The 27,234-nt window shown below is 41.4% G+C and overlaps 1 protein-coding gene across 7 annotated transcripts in view; it reads right to left on the bottom strand.

The window, feature by feature from the left end:
- Positions 1-27,234, bottom strand: part of LOC103603250 (rho guanine nucleotide exchange factor 3) — a 152,492-nt gene that overhangs the window by 11,462 nt on the left and 113,796 nt on the right. For all 7 annotated transcript variants that reach the window (XR_551595.1, XM_008587745.1, XM_008587746.1 and 4 more), the window contains exons 3-7: positions 14,405-14,575; positions 11,850-11,912; positions 9,524-9,620; positions 9,293-9,369; positions 3,468-3,725 (exon numbers count right to left, since the gene is read on the bottom strand). Coding sequence is in view for 6 of the 7 variants with exons in the window: in XM_008587743.1 (XP_008585965.1) it covers positions 3,468-3,725; positions 9,293-9,369; positions 9,524-9,620; positions 11,850-11,912; positions 14,405-14,575 (666 nt within the window). In the remaining variant the exon portion in view is untranslated. The remainder of the gene's footprint in view (positions 1-3,467; positions 3,726-9,292; positions 9,370-9,523; positions 9,621-11,849; positions 11,913-14,404; positions 14,576-27,234) is intronic.

The following is a 27,234-nucleotide window of genomic DNA, read 5'->3' as shown; positions in this document are numbered from 1 at the left end:
GCCTTGGTGTTATCAGCACCGCACTCTACCGAGTGAGCCACGGGCCGGCCCAAAAAAATATATATATATATATTATAAATAAAAATAATGTCTTGTATTTATATCTACCTAAAGATCATGAGGGTCTTATATCTGCATTGGTTCTTAAGAGAGATTTATTCTGCAGGATTTCAGGGAGGAATAAAGTTACATAGAGCAGGTTGCCAACAGCAAATAGTCATGGTCGTTGTACATTTAAATTAAATTTATTGTTACATTTCTCACCAGGGTTCAAACTGAAGGAAGGGACAGGTAAAGGGAGATGATGAGAGATACTTGGTAATAGTATAGGTAACACACATGCTGGAATCATCATCCGCAAAGTGCAGTCTGAAAGTCCTGTCTGGTCCCTTGTGCCACAATGTCACCTACTCATCAGCTCCTGACATGAATCAAGAATCAACAGCCTTCACTGCTGTTGCCTCAAAAGCAGGCCTGTTCTCACAGATTTCAGTAATTTTTTTAAATGAGTTGGGAAACAGTGATGGGCAGGGGGAAGGGATGGTCTGCAAGATCATTCTCTGGCTGAAACAATCCCTAGAATTTAAAATGTTAAACAACCAGTTCTCCGGAATATCTGAATATCCAAAGTCCTACTTTAAGAAGTTCTCTTTTGGGGGAAATTTCTATCAACCCTCAAAACGCTGTTAAGAAATTATTATAATTTGTGGTAGTTTATGCACTGCATTTAAAGCAAGACCTTTTTAAAAATGTAATCATAGGACTGAATGCAATCAACTCCCTTGGTGTGGAAGCAATTTACTTAGCGCTCTCTGATTTTTCCCTTTTCACAGATGGGAAAATTTAGGGAATATATAAGTCAAGCTACATTGGTACTATGGATTTTATGTTTATCAAACATTCACAATGCACTCAAGAGTATAGGGCTAAATATTTCTGCTCATCTGGGGTTTCAAAAGCCCCAAGGCTTTTTAAAAGAAGGAAGACAAATTTCTGTGTATATACTGTGTAAATGGGCATTTAAAGACTTGCTTTCCAGACATTTTCCAATGCAAGTATACTGTATTTCATGCACAGATCTGCCTGAATAATTAGGATTAGGTGCAGATTCCACTTTTCAAAATGGCTTCACACTTTATGCACTAGGGAAACTGATATGGCACATCCTTCCATACTGCAAACAATCATATCCTTACCTATCTGTTTTTAAATTCAAACATTAACTCAATGGGTTTTTTTTTAAACAGAACAGTATTCATTCATGCTGCATATTAAAAATAAAAAATCTTTACAGTAAAACAAAACAATCATATCCTTACCTATCTGTTTTTAAATTCAAACATTAACTCAATGGGTTTTTTTTTTTAAACAGAACAGTATTCATTCATGCTGCATATTAAAAATAAAAAATCTTTACAGTAAAACTCAGGAAAGCCTTCAAAAAAGTAATTATTTAGAGTAGCTTGAGCTCCCTGTTGTTTTTATTCCTGCAGACCACACACTTGCTGGGATGAAATATGGAGAGGAGGCAACTCTCTCGCACTCTTCCCAGTAAAAAAACCAGACATGATGAAGTGAAGTGGCTTCATCCCCAGTGCCAGCTCCAGACCCACCATCTGCGCTGGATTGGAGGCCTGGTCTGTGTGTGTTGAGTCTGCCAGACACACTGAACACCTCATGAATCAGGAGTCCTTCCTTGTTCTTCTCTATTCTACATGGAGGCACTGGCCCAGCTCTGCACTATGAGGCCTCGCCACAGAGCCTGGTGACAAGGCAGCTCTCTTTAATTCCAAAGACAACAGGGGCTTGAAGAAGCAGCAGCGTATAGGATCATGAAGCAGTGGAAAGGCACAGCAGTTGCAACCTACACTGATAGGCTTTGAACATCAACTTCATCACTTGCTGGCTCTGGACCTGGGCAAGCTATTTTAACCCCTCCACGTCTCATATGGAAAAGAACAGCTATCTCTGAAGTTGTTATGAGGGTTAAATGAGATACATAACCTATAAGGCAATTATATAAGGCTGATTTACTCAATAAATGTTAGCAGTTATTACTTGGAAATTATATATATCAAGGAAATATATCAAAAAACTTTATCAAGGAAATTGTTGTTACTACTTATTACGATTAATCCCTCTCTGGAAGGAGATAGGCAGTTTGCTCAGCAGATTTGAGGCTTCTGATTTGCAAATTACCTATGCATATCTTCCTTCTGTTACTGTCTCAGATTAAATCAAGAGAACGAGTCCTTTGAATTGGTCTCTTAGGCTCCATCTCCAGTGCCACCTGACTTCACACTTGAACCACTGTAGCACCCTCCCAACTTGCTTCCCTGTCACTAGATTCTTCCTCCTCGGTCCCCTGTTCTACAGAGAGTAACAGGTCCAACATTAGTTACATAGCTTGTAAGTGATGGAGCTGGGATTTGAACTCTGAGCCCAGTTACTTAGAAAACAAACAAAAACAAACCTTCAATTAATCACACACAAAGGACAAATTTCTCAGAATGACATTTAAAACCCTCTATAACCAGATCTGAACCCACATCCTCTGCCATATCTCCTGCTACTTTCTCAGAGTATCCTCAACCCCAAACAGACTGATCCATGATCTTCCCCAGGCACATCCTGTCTGGTCCATCGTGTTACATCGTCATTCAGGCCACTCGCTCCCCTGGCCTCCCTGCCATCCGCTCTGCCCTGCAAACAGACTGATCCATGATCTTCCCCAGGCACATCCTGTCTGGTCCATCGTGTTACATCGTCGTTCAGGCCACTCGCTCCCCTGGCCTCCCTGCCATCCGCTCTGCCCTGTCCCGCATGGTACCTCAACTAAAACCAAGCTCTCTGGGTAGAATGCTCACCATCTGAAATATTCTAATGATATGGACCCCGTTTCGTTTTTCCTTGTCTTCTATTGTTGCTAGGGAAGGATCTATATTTCCCAAATCACCCAGTCCACATCCAATAAATATTTGCTCAATGAGGAGTCCACTGGTGAGCAGGAGGTTGGACTAGGTACCCCATGGCAATGGCGGGCTGAGAGGAGCCAGACCTTAAATGGACGTCAACTTCATAGTGGGCTTGGGGCTAAGCTAAAAGACAACTCCCATTTACTAACTAAACAAAGATATTCAATTTAAAATCTCCACAGAGATCTTAACCCTCACAATCTGCAGTTCTAACACCAGATTAGAGTCACCTTTACAGAAGCAAGAACTCAGAGAACCAAAGGGACCCTAGAGTGTGTTTCATGTAAACACTGTATTTTACAAGTTAGGAAGTGGAGACAGAGAGAGCAGAAGTGACTTGCAAAATCAAAACACAGCTGATGGTAGTCAAAGGCCTGGAACCCAAGATTCCTGAGTCCCATGTACTCAGGGACCCTTCCATTCACCCACTGACCCAATCCACTAGCCGTTCTGGGGGAAATAACAAGGGAAGGGAGAAAGAAACAAACTTACAGCTTCTTCCAGGTGCTGCTGATCTGGATTATCATTTGGTGTGTGCCTCAAAATTTCTCGCAGAAGCAGAGGGTATTTCACCAGGCGGCTTCTTGGAATATCAAGGAAATTCCAGAGATCTAGTTTGCGGCTAAAGGGGGATTCTAAACATCGCTGTAGGAAATCTTGGACACGGTGATCTTGCTTTTTATGGTCCAGCAGAGCTTTGGCGGCTACTTGATTGCTGCAGTAGCTGTCGTAGGAGCTGAGACAAGGCAGCTAAGAAGGAAACAAAAAGGTTGGAGTGTCAAAATATTGAGGTCTGAAGCTACAAGCTAGCACACTCACTGGGACTGAATAAACACCAGTCTGGTCTCCAGGCCTGGCCAACATTCCTTTATCTGCATGGCTGGAGGAAAGTGGTGGAATCTTCAAAACAGCAAGCAACAGTTTTCTTAGGCTCTGGTTTGCTTTCACAAAGTAATTTCCTTAGTTGCACACTTACTTTCTTGATTGTAAAGACTCCTATCATAATTTATTTGCATTTTCTTCTTTTCTGTTTTTCCTAAAAGATGACCGGTAAGAGGATCTTAACCCTTGACTTGGTGTTGTCAGCACCAAGCTCTCCCAAGTGAGCTAACCGGCCATCCTTATATAGGGATCTGAACCCGTGGCCTTGGTGTTATCAGCACCACACTCTCCCAAGTGAGCCACAGGCCAGCCCTTTTATTTGCATTTTCTGCCAATCTAAGTTAGAAACAAAAGAACTAGAATTATTGCACATGCATACAATTCAGAATTTTCCTAACCTTCCAGAAGTATCCAATAAGATGATAATCTCCTTTTTAAAATGGCATTTATTTTAAAATTATTTGTAAGAAAGCCATCTAGAAGACTTAGTGGCACAAAAGAAAGCAAGAGCTCAGACTCCATAGCCTATCCCCTTTGCATGACTTGGTGCAAGCACCTCTACATTAGTTTAAGATTACCTGATTCCAAGGCAGCCCAATTATAAAAAAGGCCTCAAGAAGCTAAAGCAAAGTATGATTAGTCAAAAAATCAGATGCAGGAAGCATTTATAAAAATCTTTTTTTTTTTTTTTTATAAAGATGACCGGTAAGGGGATCTTAACCCTTGACTTGGTGTTGTCAGCACCACGCTCAGCCAGTGAGCGAACCGGCCATCCCTATATAGGATCCGAACCCGGGGCCTTGGTGTTATCAGCACCGCACTCTCCCGAGTGAGCCACGGGCCGGCCCTCTAAAAATCTTTTAAATTAGTTCTGACAGACCAGGAATGATTTTTGGCTATACCTAATGGTTAATATCACAATACCATGCACCGAACAATTTAAGCTTAAAAACCTTGAAACATTTTGACTCCATTGCCTTCATTCCAGAGAAATACGAATTTCCTTGACATGTCCCATCAGTCACATTGGGCAAACACCACATCAAAAAACTCAATGGAAGAGGGCTTCTCATCCCCCTTTTCTACTCCTCCCTCTTAATGGCACATGAGACTCTGCATCCTTAATGTAAGGGCTACCAGCCTCCAGAAAGTTACCAAAGGCAATAAAATGCAGCCAATGCCCTAGCTGTGTTTGCTCCTCTCCCTTGGACTAGGAAGCTGCATTCATCATGACACCTGCTCTGTAGAGAAACTCAGTTCAAAACAGTGGCAAGACAGTCATTTCTGCATCTTCAGTACATTGCACTGGGCCTACTTACTATACAACAAGCACTCAAAGTCTGTTTTCCCAGTGAACAAATAAATGAATGTTTGATCGGTTACAAGATTAGGTAATATTTGATGGTTTGTGAACATTGCTTAAAAATAAAGTATAGCAGCATCTGAAAGTTTAAATATACTGTTTCTGCTTTTACTCCTTTTATTGAAATTATTTTCTCAGTGACTAAAACAAAAAAAGATACCAGGGAAGTAATATTTTAAAAGTTCACTGATGAGCTTAACATTCCTTGGAAATGTCTACCTTCCTTACATGTTACAAAAAGCCTTTACTTGTGTTAAAAAGAGCTGCAGAAATTCTTTCCTTAACCTTATATTTCAAAGTAATGATAATTGGTACTTACACACACACACACACACACACACACACACACACACTCTCTCTCTCTCTCTCTCACATATACATACACCCCCCTGATGTGGTGCTATGGCTTGTAATTTAGATTTTCAGAGTTAATTAAAATGGGCCTCAGGTCCTCTTAATTTCATTTCCACTTCCTCACCTTTTTAAAAGACTGGGAAATGCTCAATGCTTTCATTCTGGAGAAACAAATCAGCAGCAACCATCGGATGTAAACTAGCAAGGGACCCTGACTGCACTGCTGCTCACTGTCCAATGGCCCATTACTTTCTCTGATCCTGCCCCCTGCTACCATGGCAACCAAATCAAGCTCTGGGCCTGCTTCACACCTGACAGGATGCTTATTTCCTGGGCATGACCTGAAAGGCTGTCTGGTTTAGCAACTGGCTAGAAAAGGCCAAAGTGATCTTTAACCAGACAGGGGATGAAAAGGGTATACATCTTTGTTCCCAAATACATGCACACTTGCTTATTTAAAATATGAGAGGTGAAAATGCAGTGATTAAGAGGACACACTCTGAAATCAGAGAGAATCAGGTTCAAAGTCTAACTGGGACAGCTGCAAGTCAGTGACTCTTCTGAGCCTCAGTTTCCCCCACTTACAAAATGCGTATACTAATGTCCTCCTCTCCCTTAATGAGATAAAGCATGTAAAATGTAGAGCACAGAGCTTAACTCCTGGTTGAGAATCAGTAAGCACTAGCTATTATTATTATTTATCCATGAAATATTTTTGTTGGAGAAACTGGTTTAGAGAAGCAAAGCTACTTGCTCAGCTGGAGGGAAAACTGGAGCCTGATGCCTGTTTTTGCCCAACTTTTCCTCCCAAAGCTCTGAACTACTTGCCATCTCCTTAAATAGACTATCGAGAATTTATAAGAAAAATTCTTTCACTTTTTTTAGAAATTCTTTCTATCTCCCTAACATTGAGAAAAGCGACAGAACGATTCAATTTTTTTGCTTCCACGTACCCTGCCTCTCTCTTTGGAATTAAAATTTAATTAGAACCCAAATTAACACAAGAACTTGCTGCCTTGGAGAGCTTATAAATGACTTTATTACTGAAAAAACGTTATCACTGAAATAAGTCACTTGGGAAGGTGTTTCTTTAAGATAGGGAAGGCTTATTCAAACAGGCAGACCCATTACGGAGGGGGGACACTGATCCTCAGTAACCAGGGTGGTTCCCTGAAAAAAAAAGCAACCACTCTGTTTAAGGTCTTCAAACTAAAAGTAATTGACTCATCCTAAGGTCAAAAGGACTGGCCAGGGCTGTCCTACTTGGGAGGCTCACTTGTTTAAAAGGGTTTTTTCACTTTTTTCCTTTGGGGGGAAATAAATCAATTTCTCATGGGTCGAACGGGCTCTGACTTTTCTCATTCAAAGTCCACTAAGATGTTTATTTTCTTCTGTTAAAAAGACCAGAACTCAAACAGATGTACCCCTTGGTTTACAGTTCCCACTAGTAGAGACACATCTGCAGTTAAAAGAGGGAAAACATTTAACAGCTCATCGGGCCTGATAAATAAGGGCCATTTCTCATGACATCTCGTAACAACAGGCCAGTTGTTCAATTTCAGGCTGTTTTCAAGCTGCAAGTCTCCATTTGATGCCTGAAGGGTCCAGATAGCACTGGACAGGCATGGTCACACTTCCTTTGAGTATTTACAGAAAAGGACTGCAAAAGCTGCCCGCAGATCAAAACAATTTCCCAACAGAAGTGAGAAACGTTTATTTCAGAAAAAAGTTAATAACAAGGCAAATTCCTACAATTTTGCTTCTGGCACGAATTGGCAATTTGCATATGATGTTTTTTTTTTTTTTTTTTTTTAAAGATGACCGGTAAGGGGATCTTAACCCTTGGCTTGGTGTTGTCAGCACCACACTCAGCCAGTGAGCAAACCGGCCATCCCTATATAGGATCCGAACCCGTGGCCTTGGTGTTATCAGCACCGCACTCTACCGAGTGAGCCATGGGCCGGCCTTGCATATGATGTTTAAGGAAACCATGGAGCTCTATACTGCTGTCTCATCAAAAACAGAGAAGTCATCCTGCTAATTCTGGAGGGCAGAACCCTTGGCTTGGTGTTGTCAGCACCACACTCAGCCAGTGAGCAAACCGGCCATCCCTATATAGGATCCGAACCCGTGGCCTTGGTGTTATCAGCACCGCACTCTACCGAGTGAGCCATGGGCCGGCCTTGCATATGATGTTTAAGGAAACCATGGAGCTCTATACTGCTGTCTCATCAAAAACAGAGAAGTCATCCTGCTAATTCTGGAGGGCAGCCTCACTGCCCTCTTTTCTCCAATCACAGCAGTCTAGAATCAGGAAGTTTAAGAAATACTGATGCAGACCCTCTCTTCTTGTTATACCTTCTCTGTCTCCAGTTGGCTGGCTCTCTTTGGAGAAATTTCTTTGTGGGCTAATGAAGTTAAAATATCTACCATGGCTCATAATAAAATGAAAGCCAAAAATAGAAGACGAATGACCTCTCCTGAAATATTAAGGCACATTTTCTAAATTATTCATTTTAGAAGATTTCTTGCCTTTCAGATACCCTTGGGATATTTTAGCCTTGGTGATAAAATTGAATCCTGAACTAAAGCTATCAAAGTCATGAAACCCTCAGAGTTTCTTGATCAAGGCAGTGACTGAGAAGTGTAAGTTAAGAAACCACCGATAAAACTTCTGCACACGCACATGGCATCAAGGCATGGGAACAGGAAGGTTTTAGGAAGGTTAAAATACAAATGTTATTAAAGAGAACTCACATAACAATGGTAGGATTTATAACCTTCACAACATTCTCCAAACAGTGAAACGACCTCTAATATTTGCTGTTGTGGCACTTCCTCCCTATTTTTCTGGAACACTGTGAGTCGGACAGATGAGAGACCTAATTCTGCCTGGAAGAAGTCATCAAAGTAATCTTCTTTCATTACCTGCTTCATAACAAATGAAAAACACTGGGAGCTTGGGGGGAACACTTGAGTACTCACAGAAGGAAATAGAGTATAGAAAAGGGAGTGGTGGGGACTGCAGCAAAAGAGTGTGGGCCTCATCTAAATTAAATTAAACAAATGAACAACAACATTATACACCCAATAAAACACAAATTCAGTTCCAGGCCCATAAATTTATAACCCTCCTAATCTAAGGTTACAGATAATTTCTTTGTTTAATTAGGAAAGGGAATGGCTTACATAGGGATAAAGGTCAGCACATACCCAGCTCCCCTATGAAGAAGTTATTTAGGATCATATATATGCTAACATTAACGATATTTACTTATTACCTTGTTCATGAAACTACATTTTGACCATGAGATTTTTTTTTTTATAGCCTGAAAATATTTTTTTGGTGATGGACAGGAATATGGCAATCATTTTTTACTGGACTAGAAATAGTAATAATTATATTAGTAATTGACTTAAATAGATGTTAACTAGTTTTATTTTATGTGAAACTAGTAAAGTTTCCTGTGTACTTTTACTTATTTGGTTGCAAAAAGGCCATGTTACCCTTAAATGTAGCAAATTTATAATAAGAAAAAAAATATTTTTATGCTTTGAAGAGATAAAGCCTAAGTGTAAGTGTACATTTTATTAGGAATTTGCTATTTTATTTTTTCTGATGTGAAAACAAGGTTTGCCAAAAAAAAAGTCTAGCTAAAATGAAACTCCATCTATTATTGAAATTTATCTTCAATTAAAAACAAAGAACTTTTCTTACCCAACCCACGAGGATGGGACCAACATGTTCAGTAGAGCCATCAGGCTTCCGAACATCTCGAAGCTGACTAAGGAGCTCTGGCAAAAAACAAACAGAATGCTTATTTTGTTAGGTATTCAAGGAATGGAAGACAGTTTGGAGTTATTCACATTATTACATAATCATTGACTTGTTATAAGACAACTCAATTAAGGCTACGAATCACGACTCATCCTCAGAACAAAATTATACCTTCATGTAGAGGAATGAGAGAGTCCAGTGTTCCAAAAATCTGATTCAACTCTTGTTCTGTCATGATGGAGAGTTTCAACATGGGGTCATGATAGGCCTGCACAAGAAGGGCAAGAGATAGAAGCAAACATTTAAAATTAGAGGAAGCAAGCTGTTTATGTAAATGGCTCCCGAGAGATCCCATACAATAATAAGACATTTGGCTCTCCCTGACAACTTCTCCCATAACACTGAAGAAATAGCATAGAGGTGTGGCAGGAGGAGAGGAGAATCCAGCATTGCCTTGAGTCTTTGTGGTTGTTGATAAATCAAAGTAGATTTTTCAAAACCTTTTTCATTCTAGAATATCATACATCTAGGAAACAGCACAAATCATAAGGGTAGAGCAGATTCAATCCTTATAATGTTTTTTTTTTTTTTAAAAGATGACAGGTAAGGGGATCTTAACCCTTGACTTGATGGTGTCAGCACCATGCTCACCCAGTGAGCTAACCGGCCATCCCTATATGGGATCCGAACCCGTGGCCCTGGTGCTATCAGCACCAAACTCTCCCGAGTGAGCCACGGGTCGGCCCCAATTCTTATAATGTTTTAAAATCAACAAGATCCTACAGCTTGAAAAACTCCTACTTTGTTTAAAAGTAGGTACCAGTAGGTTCTTCTTCAATTAGAACATATTTAAAATAAACAAAAAAAGATGATTGGCATACATTACTGTTGATTTGAAGCAAAGAGAGCAAAACCACTGTCAAACTTATCACTTCTTTTTTGTTGTTGTTGTTTTTTCAAAACATGACCGGTAAGGGGACCTTAATCCTTGACTTGGTGTTGTCAGCACCACGCTCACCCAGTGGGCTAACCAGCCATCCCTATATGGGATCCGAACCCGTGGCCCTGGTGCTATCAGCACCACACTCTCCCGAGTGAGCCACGGGCCGGCCCAAACTTATCACTTCTTATTAAAGATAATTAAAGAAGAATACGCAGCGCACTGCAACAAAATACAAATAATACAAAAAAGAATACAAAGACTTAGATGACACAGTCCCTGTCTTCAAGGAGTTTTATAAAGCTAACTGGGAACATAAAAAAATAAAATAAAAAGTATGGAAAATCAAATATATCTTAAAAAATAGTTTAAGATTAAAAAATAGGAAAGATACCAATCACATGATAGCAAAAAGGTATCATACATAACTGTTCTAAAGGGTCAGAAAACTAAAGCTGGTGTGGTCGAGGGAGGTTTTGAAGATGAGCTGCATGGCACAGAGAATGAAGTAATAAGTATTGTAGAAGAATGAATTAAAATTTGAGCTGGTTCCTGGTGATGGGTGGATATGGACAGTAGAAGGGAAAGGGAAAGATTTCCAGGAAGATAGGACCACCATGAGCAAAAGGATGGCAGTGAAACATTGGAAGGTGCGTGGGTTTGGGAAATCTCCATGCACGAAAGGGGAGTTAGACATATGACCAGCACAATGACTCCCAGAGGTAAATACTTTCTTTGTCCTCTCTGATCTCCTTCTCCTCCAGCCCTGCCTAAAACTCAGTTTCTTGGATGCATCCAAGCAAAGTTTGGATGGATGGCCATCTCTTAGGAATGCTAGAGGTGGGACTTCATACTAGTATAAAGTTGGACTAAACACCCTTAAAAGAAGGGAGGCATCCTTCTAACCGTGTGATTCTTTGAGGAGGCTGTGAATATCAGGTGAAGGAATCTGGATTTTAGCCTGCAAGCCTGGGGGTTGCTGGAATGGAAAGGTTTTTGAGGAAGGTTTGTTGTCAAGAATATACAGGTTACAAGGCTTGGGTTTCCTTCCCCTCCCCATGCACAACGATTAGAAAACAAGTTTCCATATTTAAGATCCTAACTTACATGATAGCATGCAATTGCCTCACTTCACCACTTTTATCCACTTTTGAGATTCAAATGACTTTATTTCCAATACACAGTTCCAGTCTCAGACATCCATACATCCTCTCCCATGGACAAGGAGGCCCTGCACGTGAGACTTCTAAGACAAGGAAGTATACATAAAGCCAGGCCTCCTTTGCCACTTTCTGATTTACACTGAAGTATTCTTTGAGGTGCGTTAGAGACATGCAAAGATGAACCCTTAAAAGAGCCAGGTCCAGAGAGCTATTCTGACTTCTTTTTTGAGGCATTTTCCCCACTGCTTGTGTTTTGGTAGCAGGTTCTTCTCAATTTTTGATGACCTGTCTTAGTCAAAAAGAGGGTGCTCATTAAGCACCACTTTCAGGTTATGAAATTACTCAGAGAAAAAAAATATGAGATGACTCAAATGCCTGCTAGATTCAAATTTACCTTTTTTGCTAATTTCAAGTCTTCTATCAAGTCTTCTTCTCCTTGGGAAAGCTCAAAGATTGCCTGCAAGGAAAGATAAAACATATTCACCAAACTCTCCATTTATGAGACCAAATTCAAACAGCACCAGTTCTAGCACTCAAAGGCCCAAATCTACATATCTAAGTATACTAAAAGTATTCTCAAAAAATTAAGTTAATCTGAAGCAAATGCATGTAGTGGCTAAAACCTGCAAAGAAAAGATTTTGCAAAACTTCTGCATAATGTGCTTCTCTGTTTGTGGGAGAGTTTTCACATAAATTTCCAATCCAAGAAGTCATCTTTCATGTTACAGAACTTTGATGCAATTGAACAAGAAGGAACTGTTTTAGGTAAAATAATTACAGTTTGAGCCATGGATTCTGCACTCTTGTTGTGAGTGGCAATCATAAGAAGTGATTCAGGGTCTCTTCTCCATAATGGACACGGCAGAATTATTAACTGGGCCACCACAGTTTGTCTTCCTCCTACTCAACAGAAGGTGAATCTCAGCAGAAAGCTTTATTCCTACAATTCACTTCTCTTGAGGATGCGATTGTAGGAAGAATGCAACATTTTATCACTCTAAATAAAATCTGGTGAAGTTAATTCATTCTAAATTACTTCTCAGCCCCACAAGGTATAATAAATAAAATGATAGGAGCCGGCTGTGTGGAAGAGTGTGTAAATGGACCGTTTCTAATTTGGCTCTATTAAGCCATCATAGTATAAACAGCTCTGATGTGCAGAACACTCTCACTCTCATCTGGGAGTTTAAACTACTAACAAACATTACATTGTTAAAGGACTGCAAATTTGTGATGATTTCTTTCAGGCTAGAGGGAAGGCATGAGCAGGCTCCAGGTACACCCTCCATCCTGGGGTTGGTGGCCTAGAGGACAATGCAGGTGGAGGCCCAACCCCAGGCTGGAGGGCAGTGCACGGCGATCCCTCTCAAGGCCCAGAAAAGCGTCCATGTCATGGCCTCATAGCACTCTATTTTATTTACCTTTTTATTTTGAGATAATTATATAGACTTACATGGGAAGTTGCAAAAATAGTACAGAGAGGTCCTGTGGACCCATCACCCAGCTGCCCCCAATGGTGCCATTTTACATTACTATAGTGCATTATCAAAACCAGGAATTGGGGCCGGCCTGGTGGCGCACTGGAGAGTGCGCCGCTTGGGAGTGTGGCGGTGCTCCCGCTGAGGGTTCGGATCCCATGTGGAGACCGGTTCCCGCTCACTGGCTGAGCGTGGTGCGGGCGCAACACCGAGGGTTACGATCCCGTTGCTGGTTCCCGGTACGGGTGCGACACTGAGGGTTGCAATCCCGTTACCGGTCGGTAAAAAAGAGACAAAAAAGAAAAAAAAAAAAAAAACAGGAATTGGATTGGCTTAATACTTACCTAACCTTTACATGGACCTTCTTCAGATTTCCTTGTACATGTTTTACTAGAGTTCACTTGCACAGACCTGACTGTCTGACTGACCAAATGTGGCCCCCAGGAGAGGAAAATCTCAGAACCCCACAATAGGAAATAGACCATGGGCTCGGGAGTAGAACAGGACCTGGGTTCAAATCCTGACTCTGTCATATTTCTCCCCAGGATTTTTTTCAGTGCACGTTGTTCACACACACACACACACACACACACACACACACCATTCATTTTTCCTTCTGTTTTTATATTAATTATAGCATACTGTACACCCTATTTTGTGCCTTGCTTTATCCTCTTAGCCATATGCACATATCAGCACTTCTTCATGTGTTTCTACAGCTACACAGTATTTCATGTTTGGACACTCATTATTTAACCAGTTTCTAGTAATAGCTGTTCAGGCTCTTTACTGTGATAAATAATCTTGCACATAGATCTTTTAACCTGTGCACAAATAGGCCTGGCAGATAAATTCCTAGAAAAGAACTGCTGAGTCAAAGAACCCAGAAAAATTTCAAGTACCCCTTTTGCCAGTGTCAGGTTCTTCACAAAATAGATACTCCAAGGATCTCACTAGACAATGCACATATGAAATGCTTAGCACAGCCTGGCACAAGCCCTGAAACAAGCCTTCCATAAAGGGTAATATTATTACCGACATTTAGGGCTACTGATGCAGAAAACTTACAGGGAATGAAATGAACTGCACTCCATAGAAAAGAAGCTTTCCACAAAGCTGAATCAAAATAACATAAACTGAATATTTAAAATATTATAGAAGTTGCTATCAAAATATAACTAAAATGATTATTTTTGTGAACTTCACAATCCTAGACATTTGGCTTCATCTTGCAAATTCAGATTTTCACATCCATTTCTTTTTAAAGTGGGGGGTCACACCCACCCAGCTGGATGCTGATTTCTCAGTTCCTTCCACGAAGCCTGACACCCTCATCTGTCCTCCTCCTACAAATACAACAAAGAGTTGATTTGGAGGTAGAAGCACAGAGGCACAGAACCCAGTGTGGCTCTGGCCTGTAGTGCACCTCTGTTCCAGACACATGGCCACCTTCTAAGGTCCCAGAGCCTACCTCCTGACGTTTGATTTCCTTGGATGTAAGCATCTGATTGACGCACACATCAAAGGTCTCACTCCAAAGCTTGCTGTCTCTCCGCTTCGTGCTTGAGGGGGCGGCATTTCTGGACCAGGGCCTGGGTGCGAGGATGTCAGGGCGACTCTCACTGCGGAAGCTAATGGAGCGCTAAACAATGAGAAAAACAAACCGTCAAGGAGGCAGCAGCGGGACTGGGTGGATCCTTTGAGCAGCTTCCTGTTGCTGAAAGAACATAAATCATACAGGCGCAAGAAAGAGAGGACATTGCCAAAAGTCTTTTGGGAAGCTGGGCATTGTCTTGAACCCGTGTGCTAAGGAAAATTGGACAGGAGGCTGCTTTTGCACATGTGCTGGGAGTGTCTGTTCTGTGTGCCCTGGATACTAAGCGTACTGCAGCAAGAGAATATGTCAGGCCATACTCACGCATGAAGGCAGCTCTCAGATAAGCCATGAGCTCTATTTTTTCCAGTGGACATCTCCGCTTTTCAGAAGAAGGGATAACAGTAGCAGATAGCCTATTGTTTTGTTTTGTTTTGAAACATTTGTCCTATACTCCTACTCTCCTCCTTCTAAGAATGGGATCTCACCATCTTTGGGTATCCCATTTCACACAGTTTGGGTGGGCTCCTCCAGACCTGACCAATAAGAACATTCCACCATCCTGATTCAGGGATGGGTATGTGATTCCTGGAAATCTGCTGAGACTAATAGGAGAAAGAGGGAAAGAGTCTTTATTCCTTTGGGACAATGAGTTCAAGAGATAACATAGGCAGGAGCTTCCTACATTAACTGTCCTTGGCCGCACAGTAGAATCTACCTGCTACAGGAGAGAGGGAGTAAGCTTACCAACGCTGTTTGAGCCCCTGATCCCACTGTGCCTGAAGCCATGAAAAGCCACCCTTAGAAATTTAGTTACATGGGCTAATACATTCCCATTTCTGTTTACACTTATCTGAGTTGGGGTTCTGTCAACTTAAAAAGTCCCAACTAATATACATACTAAATATCTTCTTGGCAGCAAATGATGCCTGTCCCTGAGGTATTTTCTTATTTTACAAAGAGGCCCCAGTAGACTTTGGGATGGTGTAACCACCCATCCACCCATGTGGCTGAAATATACTACCACGGTGCTTTCTCATGACAAATATAAATCCTCAGAAGAAAGCTTAATGCATGCATCTTTAGTCTTCATCCTAGAAGATTTTAACACACTTATTGTAAATTTCACCAAAGCAATGAGGTATTACAGTGCTCAAAAACCACATTCTTATTTAGCAGGTGTTCTGTGCCATGGCTCCCTGTGGCCTTCGGTGTGAAGTTCCAACTCCTCAGCTTGGCACAGAAGGCCTCATGTAATCTGACCATGGTCCACATATTTAGAATCGCATCCTGCCACTCACCAATGAGTCCCCTGTTCTCCAACCATACTAGACTGTCTGCTCTTCCCTAAACGCAACACACTTTACCATCCCTCTGTGCTTCCTTCAAGCTATCTTCTCTTCCTGGAATGTGTTTCTTGCATTTCACAGCTGGCTAATTCCTGTCCCCAGCATATAACTCAAAGAGCATCTCCTGTAGGAAGCCTTTGACAATGTTCTCCCATCCTTCTCTCCCAGAGCAACTTGACATATCTCTGATGCAGCAATGATCACATTTTATTATACCTTATTCATCCCCTACTCTTAACTACAAACTTGCTGAGGAAAGGAATTGGTTTTGCATGTGACATGTAAACTGGCATCATGGAAGACATTCTTAGGTAGCTTCCAATTATTTTGAGATTCAAAAGAAAAATTCAAGAAAATAAAGAAAAAAAAAATTTTTTTTTTTGTCCTTTTTGAGACCGGTCGCACCGCGCTCTGCCAGTGAGCGCTGTGAGCGCACTGGTCATCCCTATATAGGATCTGAACCCGTGGCGGGAGCGCTGCTGCGCTCCCAGCGCCGCACTCTCCCAAGTGCACCACGGGCTCGGCCCATAAAGAAAAAAAAATTTTTTTTTTTAAAAAGATGACCGGTAAGGGGATCTCACCCCTTGGCTTGGTGTTGTCTGCATCATGCTCAGCCAGTGAGCTAAACTGGCCAACCCTATATAGGATCCAAACCCGTGGCCTTGGTGTTATCAGCGCCACACTCTCCCGAGTGAGCCACGGGCCAGCCCCATAAAGAAAAATTTTAAGAGACCTATTCAACATATGGGCATTGTAGGCCGCCCCGTGGCTCACTCGGTAGAGTGCGGTGCTGATAACACCAAGGCCGCGGGTTCGGATCCTATATAGGGATGGCTGGTTAGCTCAATGGCTGAGCATGGTGCTGACAACACCAAGCCAAGGGTTGAGATCCCCTTACCGGTCATCTTTTAAAAAAAAAAAAAGACAACATATGGGCATTGTTAAATATGTTATAACTGCTGTTAACCCTTGATCAACATGGGTATGAACTATGCGGGTCCACTTATATGCAGATTTTTTTCAATGTATTTAAAATATATTTAAGTGTTTTAAAAATGTATTTTCTCTTCCTTATGATTTGCTTAACAACATTTTCTTTTATCTAGCTTACTTTATTGTAAGAATACAGTATACAATACATATACAGAATATGTGTTAATCAACTGTTTATATTATCAGTAAGGCTTCTGGTCAACAGTAAGCTATTGGTAGTTAAGTTTGGGGGAGGTCGAAAGTTATTCTCAGATTTTCAACTGCAGGGAGAAGGGGAAGGGGATTTGGCACCCCTAACCCCAGCACTGTTCAAGGGTCACCTGTACCTGCTGGATGGAATATTATGTATCCATCGAGACAATTCTGGGATAATTTAACAGCTAAAAACCCCTTCTATCTAAGTTTAAAATAAAATCAGTCTTAAAATTCTGTATATGAACACTTTATAATTATGCAAAAAAATACGCATGAGCAAAGATATGAAGGAACATCATAAAATTCTTTTATTTTTTCAAGGTGATATTATAGGTGATTTCTGTCTTACTTTACACATTTTTATGACTTAAGAAAAATGAATAAATGAAAAACGTAAAAAAGAAACTTCCAAGGGGCTTCAGGTTATTACCACAAGCTTCTAAAAGCAGGAAGCTAGCTCTGTTTGCAAGTAGCAACACAAACTCCTTGGGCTGGCACAGGCATCTGCAAGCTCCCAGGCTCATTAATGAGCTCACGATCACTGGACCAGCCCTATGCAGGAGATCAAGAAAGTACTTGCACCGAATGTGTAGTTAACTAATGGCATATCAAATCCTCGTGATCTCCTAAAAACCGTCCCTTATAAACAATACCCAGTAACTAAATGTATGCAGATCCCAGGCACTCAGAATCAATTAGCCACAGGCACCAAGAGGTCAAAACAAGCCCAGTGAGTCATCAAATAACTCCCTCAACTCAGTTTGCGGTTCTGATGCCGGCCAAGGTGGGAGTTAAAGAGCAGAAAGAAAGGAAAATACACAAAAAAGAAAATTCAAACTGAAACACATTTTCTACTTTCACTTGAGACAATCAACTGCCACCTTGTTACACTTTCAGTCCTTGACCAACTTCAAACTCCCTCTACTAGTGTGCAAGTAATTTATGTTAACTATACATTTTTATACATTACAAAAGTGTATAAAATTAAGTACAAATTCCCTCATTTTCCCAAATCTACTTCCTAGAAGTAATCACTATTAAGTTTGTTCTAGATCTTCCCAAACTTTTTCTAAGCATTTGCTAACATAAACAGAAAACAGAATGTTTTCTCTTTTTACTCAATAATATCTTTCCATGTTAGTACATAAGACTCACTCTTTAAAAAAATTTTACTGCAGTGAAATTCATGTAACACAAAATTTACCATTTTTAAAGTGAACAATTCAGTGGCATTTAGTACATTCACAATGTTGTGCAACTACAACCTCTATCTAGTTCCAAAACATTTCCATCACCCTAAAGTCACTTATCCTTTTTAATGGCTGCAGAGTTAGTATCCCATGGCTTGGATGGACCACACTGATTTAATTAACCCCCAAGCGATGAACATCAAAATTGTTTCCAGCATCTGGCTATTACAAAAAGTGCCTTGGTGAACACACTTTGTGTATTTGTGCTGATATTTCTATAAGGCAGATTCCTTAAAGAGAATTCCTTGGTCTAAGAAGTATCAACATTTTAATATTTGATATGTACTGCCAAATTGACCTTCAGACAGGCAGTTCAACTTTATATTCTCAGGTGTGTGATAATGTACTTTATTCATACTCTGATCAACAAGGTATTATCTGATAGGCAAAGCAACTATACCTTAAATTCAGTTTCATATTTTGGATGTAAGATTGAGCACATTTTTATGCATTTATTGAAAAATTTCCCAGAGAGGTGGAGATTTTCTTTTGTTGCAGCATGTGGAGAGAAAGAATGGTGAGCTACACTTAGTGCTATCACAAAGGATTCTGCATTTTGTGTTTCCTTAGTGAATGCTGGGCTTAGGGTACCATGGGAGATATCACAGAGGGTCCTTTATGTACCTGCTTGGCTCTTCTGATTTGTTCTCCCTGATCCTCACAACCACCCTGCAACCTGGGGGTTTATTTCCATTTACTGAGGAGGAAACTGAAGCTCAGGAAGGCTAAGGCACTTGCCCAAGTAGGACTCAAAATCAGATCTGTTTGGTTTCAAAGCCTGAGCTCACAATGGAGACTGCACCTGTTGTTGACATGCAAATCATGCACTGTGAGGAGGATTCAATAAAACTGGATCCAGCTCCTGTCTTCTAGGAATTTAATTCTAGTTAGAGAGACATTTAGTTTGCTCAGTTTTAGGAATACTGACTCATCTTTGACCAAACTTCAGATTTACACCCTTAGTTAGACTGGATGAAAACGAACTTTTTTTTTCTTACTCCACTCAGCAGGGGGGAGGATGGTGAAAGGAAGAATTCCAAAGGAGGAATAAAGCAAGCCAGTCAGATGTGTGGTCAGCAGCTGACTGGCCCTGGGGAAGAGGGACAGTTGCTGGTCTCCTCTGGGGACAGTGCCTCAGCCACAGGCAGGTGTCCACATGACATGAGCTTCAACCTTACCAGTCATCAGTACAACTGGGGATGATAATATGAGAGGATTGGGATTGGGAGGAGGGGCATGTGACTATTGCTAGAAGAAAAAACTCAAGGAAGAGGGTGCTTCTTGAGAGAGAGCAGCCACATCCCTTCCAGTGTCCCCACCACTGCCCCTCCTCCTCCCTGCTTTATTTTTTCTACATGTGCCCTATGATCTCATTTACAGATCTGTTTATCTCTGACATGTCTGTTTCCTCCCAATAAAAGGTAACCTCCTTGGAAGAAGGGATATCTCTATGCTCTGTTCGCGGATGGACTCATTAGCAACCGGCACATCGTGGGACCTCAGCAACTTTTGCTTAATGAATGAATTGTATGCTGCTAGGTGCTGGGCACGGTGAGGGGAACTTTACAGCCCTGCTATACCCTAGAAGTAAAGATTCTTCCCTCCATTTTACAGATGTAGAAACTTTAGGCTCACAGAAGATGACACTTTGCAGCTAATGAGTGGTGCTCCAGAATTTAAACCCAGATCATCAGTGGGGAACTCAGAATGGCAATCCAGGTCTGGTCTTTTTCAGGACTAACTCCCCAATTTTTAACCAATATCCTACTCTGCTTAATCTAGTGTGGTGGGGTGCATGCACCCAAGTAGACGAGTTTTAAGCTACTTCTTAGTCTGTAGAAGGGTTTCTCAACCTTGCCACCACTAACATTTTGGACTAAAAAATTCTTTATTGTGGGGGCCGTGCTATGCATTGTAGGATGTTTAGTGGCATCTGTGGCCTCTCACCACTAAGTGCTAGTAGCACCCCCACAACAGCTGTGACTGCCAAAACATCTCCAGACATTGCCAAATGTCCCCTGGGGTGAGAAACAATGGTCCACCTCAAAGTGAGGGACCTGACCTTGGGAAGGACCACATAAAAACAGAAACATGTACATTGATGCCCCCCTCACGGCTGTGGGGATTCTGGGACTGAAATAAAAAATGTTCCAGGATAAGCAAGTTTCCATGTGGGAATTTGGCTTAGCAAATGAGCCAAAAACCCAAAGCTCATAGTTGCTGGCAGCTAAAACAACAATGGCCATAACAGACACAGATAATGGAGATTTAGGAAATGGGTGCTCCTGTTTATGCCTAAGCTGGGTATGCAGAAAAGATGCTGCAGGTGCAAAGAGGACTGTCTGTTGGGTGGGAAAAGGAGGCCCCTTTACATGTGTCAGAGGAAATGTAAACCCAGCAGCTAGACATGGTGGGACAGATTTAATTTGTTAATGCCTCCTGTTCAGCGGGGTGCTCCCTCACCCTTTTCCAAAAAACAGAAGGTTTTCACGACCAAAGATAATATGCTCCAATAAAGAGAATTGAAGCCAGGGAAATTCTCCACACTTACCACTCTGAGTTTATTGCTATTTTGTAGCAGATGGTGTATTATTAAATAGACTGGAGGTTTTTTTGGGTGGTGGGCTGTAAGAGGAAAACACGTTCCTATGTTGCCACTGCCATGGGTGAAACCAAAACGTACAATGGTTATGGCTGGGATGGGAAAATATTCTCCAACAGCATCCTGGAGTAGTCTCCCAGGAGGCTTGATTGGAGAATTAACTTCAAGTGAGAAGTAACACTTCCCAGCTGGGTGGCCTCCATCACATTCGAGCCTCATGCTAATCCTAGGAGAGGCACTAGGCAGATTCCTGTATTTTTCCCCTTTTAATAGGTGAGAAATTCAAGGACCAGAGGATAAAGTGCCTGGCACAAGATTAAGTGTTGGAAAAGGAACTGAATCCAGTTGTTCGACTTCAAAACACAGGTTTGGGTTAAGAACACAGGCTTTGGAGTAAAACAGACGCAACTTTAAGACAGCTTGATGGCTGAGGGACTTTGGAAAAGGTCATCTCTCTGGGTCTGTTTCCTCATCTGTAAAAGGGGCATAATAATAAGTACCTCATAAAGTTGTAGTGAGGACTGGCTATGATAAAGTATGTCAAAGGCTTAGCCAAGTGCCTGGAACTTGGTCGCAGGAGATGTTACACCATTGACTGTACTGCCACCATTAGTGCCTGTCTGTAGGCTTTCATTCATTTGCAAACAGCAGACACAACTTTGAACTACTTGGACCAGAGAGCTCTTGGAGGGCCCTCCATTAGGATTATTTGTAGGGGGAGAAAAAAACCATCAGCAGGACAGTGTTATTTATAAAAGTAAAAGCTGTGGCAACAGCCTAAAATGGCCAACAATAGTGATTAGTTAAACTACAGTGAACTATAAAATGGACTATCACATGGCTGTTAAAAACATTCTTTTTGAGAAAAGCTTAATGATAAAGGGAAAACCTCATATGTAGAGTTAAGTGAGAGAAGAAAGTTCCCAATTTAAAGTACCAAATAATGTTAACAGTGGTTATACCCCTAGATAGTGGGACTATGGATCATTTCAATTTTCATCTTCATAATTCTCTATATTTTCCAGACTTTCTGTAATGAGGAGATATTAACGGAGATATTAACTAAGAAAAAAAAAATCAGTTGACAAATGTGCATGATCATGAACACTTGAGTTAGAAGTAGCACTATAAACATGAAATCACATATATAGAATCTGGTTCAGATTAATGCATATTAAAAACTTGTTAAAAGGGCACCTAATTAATTCATAATCAATAAAAGTCAAACCTCAAAGACCCAGTGCAAGGAAAAACCTTTCTGTAGCTGGGAGATATTGTGAATAGAATGAATGGAAGGCTGAAGCAAATATTTGGTTTAGGTGTGGAGAAAATATTATACAATTTGCTTGGTGAAAGCCAAAAATTAGGAAGCCTTCCAGAGGCTTGGGGCAGCAGCCCAGCCATTTTCATCTGGCACCATAAAATGTATTTTTGCATGATAACATCAACGACAAATTATTCCAGGAGCTGAAATGGAAATGATGAGTCTCCCTGTCACAGAAGGCGAACAAAGAGTAAGGAACAGCAGCGAGATGGATGCTCCAGCTCGAAAGTCTGGCAAGTACCTTTAGATCTGATAAACTGTAGGCTTTCTTATGACCAATCTTTGGCTTTTTGCAAGAAGCCTATCACAGGAGACACATTCTGAACACCCTACAGTTCTCCCTGTCACAGAAGGCGAACAAAGAGTAAGGAACAGCAGCGAGATGGATGCTCCAGCTCAAAAGTCTGGCAAGTACCTTTAGATCTGATAAACTGCAGGCTTTCTTATGACCAATCTTTGGCTTTTTGCAAGAAGCCTATCACAGGAGACACATTCTGAACACCCTACAGAATCCCAGCTCCAGTACTTACTGGCTATGTTACCTTCAGGTCTCTCCTTATAAAGTGGTGATTAGTCCTATCTTGCAGAGTTTTGGAGGAGATGACAAGAAGCCATGAACATAAAGTACTTTGTACAGAACCTGGCTCATTGTAGATACTCAACTAATGTGAGTTATTACTAAATAAAAATGACAAGCTGTAAATTACAACAATCAACTACCTACAATGGCCTACCATTACTCCAGGAATATGAAAGAACAGCAGATAATCAGGAATTCAGGTCCCTTCTCAGCTACACTCTTACCTTCTAGACTGAAAGGTAGTCTGGTTTCTGGTTGCTTCCCCCAACACATATAAGTGCGTATGTATGCACACTCCTCCCACCCCCAACACCCCCAACACACCAAGGTCATCTCCATATCTGTCAAACTAGGTAACAAAGACTTTTGTCAGTCATAGGAAGTTTATGACTTCTGACCAAGGGAATAAGTTTGAGGTCCTTGGAGAAGAAAATCATGATTGCCAGACATGGAAATTAAGTGCATATGTCTGGGTAATCTTCCTACTTATTTCTCATATCTAAATGGTATCAGTCTTCTTTTATTCCTTTCTCAAACCTGAAATGCCCTTTCTCCCTTTCATCCTCATCATCTCTGAACCATTCCAGGCCCAACACAATTCCCTCCACCCTTGCCAGGCAGCCTTGACCCTCCTAGGCCATTACTAAGCATGTGTACTCTCTCTCTTTCTAGTATATTTTATCATATAAGATTTCCAAATCTTATTTATTTTTACCTGGTTGCAAAGGAAATATATAATTATTTTTAAAAATTCAGGTATAATAGAAATATATAATGGAAAAAAGTCAATAGTACTTAGTGCATTTATTTATTCTCTACACATGTGCAATTATTATGGGGAAAAAAAGAACACAAAATAGAAAACAAAATAACTATAAAAGTCTCTTATAATTGTATTCCTAAGAGATAACCACTATTAAGAATTTGATGTTCCTGTTTTTTTCCTATACTGTACAATCAGAAAAGAAAGCACAATAGAAGATACTTAAAAAAAAGAAAAAGGCCAAGGGGCTGGCTGGTTAGCTTAGTTGGTTAGAGTACAGTGTTACAACACCAAGGTTAAGGGTTTGGATCCCTGTACCTGCCAGCCACCAAAAAACAAACATTAACAGCAAAATAGGACAAATGTCTTCAAAAGCCATTCAACATCAAGTTACTTAATATAAAAGTATTCACAGCCTAAATATCCATTAATACGTGACTGGTTATGTAAAACAAATCACATCAGCGCATTGAAATAATATATACACAGTCCATAAAAATCATATTTTCCAAGAATAACTGTGATATAATACTTCCCCTAGGCTAGATAAAAACTTCTCATCCAGCTAAACGGAGGATGACAAAGGGAAGATGAAAATAGAGAGAACAAAACACACTAAGCAAAATACAAAAAAATAAAAGACAAAATCCAAGGCATTAAAAAGAAATAAACAGAGACGTTTAACATTAGTGAAAGGTGCAACTCCTCCAGCAGGCTATAACGGTGATAATGGCGAAGATAGCTCCATAACTTGGAAATATGTGAGGCCGAGACCGATAGAGATGCGAGAAACTGATCATCCACCGTCACTGTGGGAGCCTTTAACTCCACAGTGAACAGTCACACAGAGGTAAGGCTGGACAGACTGCAAGTAACCCAAAATTAGGCTCAGGGCATGCAAGTTATGTACCTACACCTAGAATAATACTGGAAGGAAATTATTAAAATATTAACAGGGGTTATTTGGGAGTGGAAGGCTTTGTGTGTTCTTTTCTCATTCTCCTTTTCTGTATTTTTCTATAATGAACATATACTTTTATAGTGGGAAAAAAAAGAGTCCATGTCCAAAGAGAGTGAAGGGCTACATCACATTATGTGCTGGACTCGACTCAAATGAGTCCACCGGCCGTGCACCATCTGTGAGCGGGGAGAGGCAGGGCCCAGTGAGCAGCTGGCCCCAGGCGAGCTTGCTGTCCTCCGCACCAGAGTACTGCTGGCCCCTTTCACAGCTGGGCCAGATTTCCTCTCAGGCAGGCCAGGGAGGGGATTTATAGGCCCAGAGGGATCCAGACATCTGTGCTTGTGTCTACCAGCAGTGCTAACCTTCCTGGTGAGAAGCAGACAGAGTGCCGTGCAGTTGGGCTGTCCCTCCCCAACGTCCACAAATGCTGCCTTTGTGCTGAGGCCCAAACCCCCAGCCCACATGAGCATGGGGAGGCAAGAGAGAACAAATCCTGCAGTGTCTTGCTGAAGTGCTGCTGCAAGGACCACTCACATTTGTGACTAGGCTTTTAACCTTTTTGGAAGAGGCTGCCAGCTCAGAACTCTCCTGACACACTCCTGGGCTAACCTGCAGTCTCTTGAGGGGCCAGACAAAGGACTGCTAAGTATTCCAGTATTGATTAAAGCATCATGTTTGGGCCTAAGTCATCTCTTCTCCCATAATTAAAGGAACCCAACCTGAGAGACATAATTCAATATCCAAAGGGATGCATAGGTCTCTTAGGTGTCAAGGGCCAAGGAAAAAGAAAACTGTGACAGAAAACCAAGTTGCTCAATTACAGCTTTTTCTGGAATAGAAAAGGCATAAATAACACACATGTACGAGTAAGGAATGAATGGCTGTTGAGAAGTCTGGGGCAGCCCATAAACTCCTTGTTCTCTGTTCCTCCCCTGTTAGAATGGGCATCATGACCTAGACACAATGGGAAGAGATATGAAGTTGGCCCACAGAGCACTCCTTTGGGGCCTGCTCTTCCCCCTCCCCAGGCTCCATGAGCACCCTCTCCTGTTCTACCTGGTGAGGGAAACAATAAAATCATGAGGCAATAACTGGGTTCCCAGAATTGGAAATAATGTTGCAGTACTTGCAGTGCATGCACTAAGCTGAATTATACGAAGATATTTGGGGAGTAAGACGGCATTCTCCATGCTTCGCAGATCATCCTGTGAACATGGCTATCCAACTTTGCATAGAACCTCAGCGGCATATTTCCATTCACTGACCGTCCCCCCTGCCACCATCACCACAAAGGACACACTCAAACACAAGCACATTGTTCAAGTTCTCTCCATGTCTATGTGCATAACATTATGAATAACCGCTCTGTTTCTGCCAGGTTGTTTCTGTCCAAAACATGTAGGTTGAAGTTAGTTATTTATCATGATATGTGAAAAAAGTAAATAAAAAAATTATTTGGCCAAACAAAAAATCTTTGAGCTTTTAGAAACCAATTTCCACATGTAAGACCCTCCCTTTGGTCTAGCTTTTTCATCCTTGCTTGACCTCAGTCTGTTGGAATTCAGATGTGGCTTGATTTCTTTCTGTCCCAGTTCTCTAGGTAAATGCAAATTTCCAAGGTGATCAAATATTTCCTGCAGTCCTAACTGTGTAGGATCCCCAGAAACAGGATAAAATAAATAAAGATTGCCTCAGAATTCAGAAGAATGAAAGATCTTAAAGCAATATGCAGTCAGGGCTGGAGTAAGATGCACAGATGATGCTCTCCCTGGGCCCAGAGGCACAAACACAAAAACCTACAGGCCAGGCAAAGTGATGATAATGAGTGACAGGGCCAGGTGTTGGAAGAACAACTAGAGAGGTGGGGACATTTGTAGGTGATAGTTGGCTGGCTACTCAGGTCTAGCACTCCCACAAATCTACCAGAAGGTGACTGTCTAGAGGACTACACACAAGGGGAGGAAGAACAGCCTGGTGCACGATGAGGGCTCATTCAGTGTTTGTGGAATGAGTGAGGCCTTCCTGGGCAGACAGAGCAGGGACTGTATTGGGAGGAACAACGGGAAGAGATGGCTGTCGACATGAAGGTCCCACAATCAAGGGAGGAAATAACTACAGAGTGAACTTTAGCTACAGCCACTGGGATGGAGAAGAAAGGGTGAAATGTAGTAGATAGGCTAAAGAATTTTCAAAAAGCAGAACTCAGCAAAACACCAGATGTGCAGGACTAGGGCGATGATGAATCTTCCCCAGAAAACTTGTGATGAATTTATCTAGGGGCTGAAGGACTGGTCACAAGGGAGAGAAGGTAAACACATTCTTGTTCACCAGCTTCAAAGCCCTTCATCTGGCTCCCCCAGACAACCTTATTTTCTTTCTCCTCCATTCTCCCACAAAAGGGATCAGGGGATAAGCAAGGGCCCAAAGGCCCGAGCACTGAGAGAAACAGGGCCAAACCTATAGGTAATTAGGTGATGAGGGATTCATTCAGGAGAAACTATTAGCAGAGCTAACAGAGGAACAGGCAGGGGCAAAGAACTGGAGAGGGACAGCACCTACAGGGAAGTGGCAAGAACAGCTTCGGTTTTGCAGAGTCATGGCATATTAGTTGAATGATCGGGAAGAAGGAACAGAAAGGGGTGAGGAAGAACCTCAAATAGTTCTCAAGCTGGGGATTTTCACAGCATGGG

This window comes from Galeopterus variegatus, unplaced genomic scaffold, assembly GCF_000696425.1.
Source record: "Galeopterus variegatus unplaced genomic scaffold, G_variegatus-3.0.2 Scaffold4521, whole genome shotgun sequence".
Lineage (NCBI taxonomy): Eukaryota > Metazoa > Chordata > Mammalia > Dermoptera > Cynocephalidae > Galeopterus > Galeopterus variegatus.
This window is presented reverse-complemented; position numbering and strand designations above follow the sequence as displayed.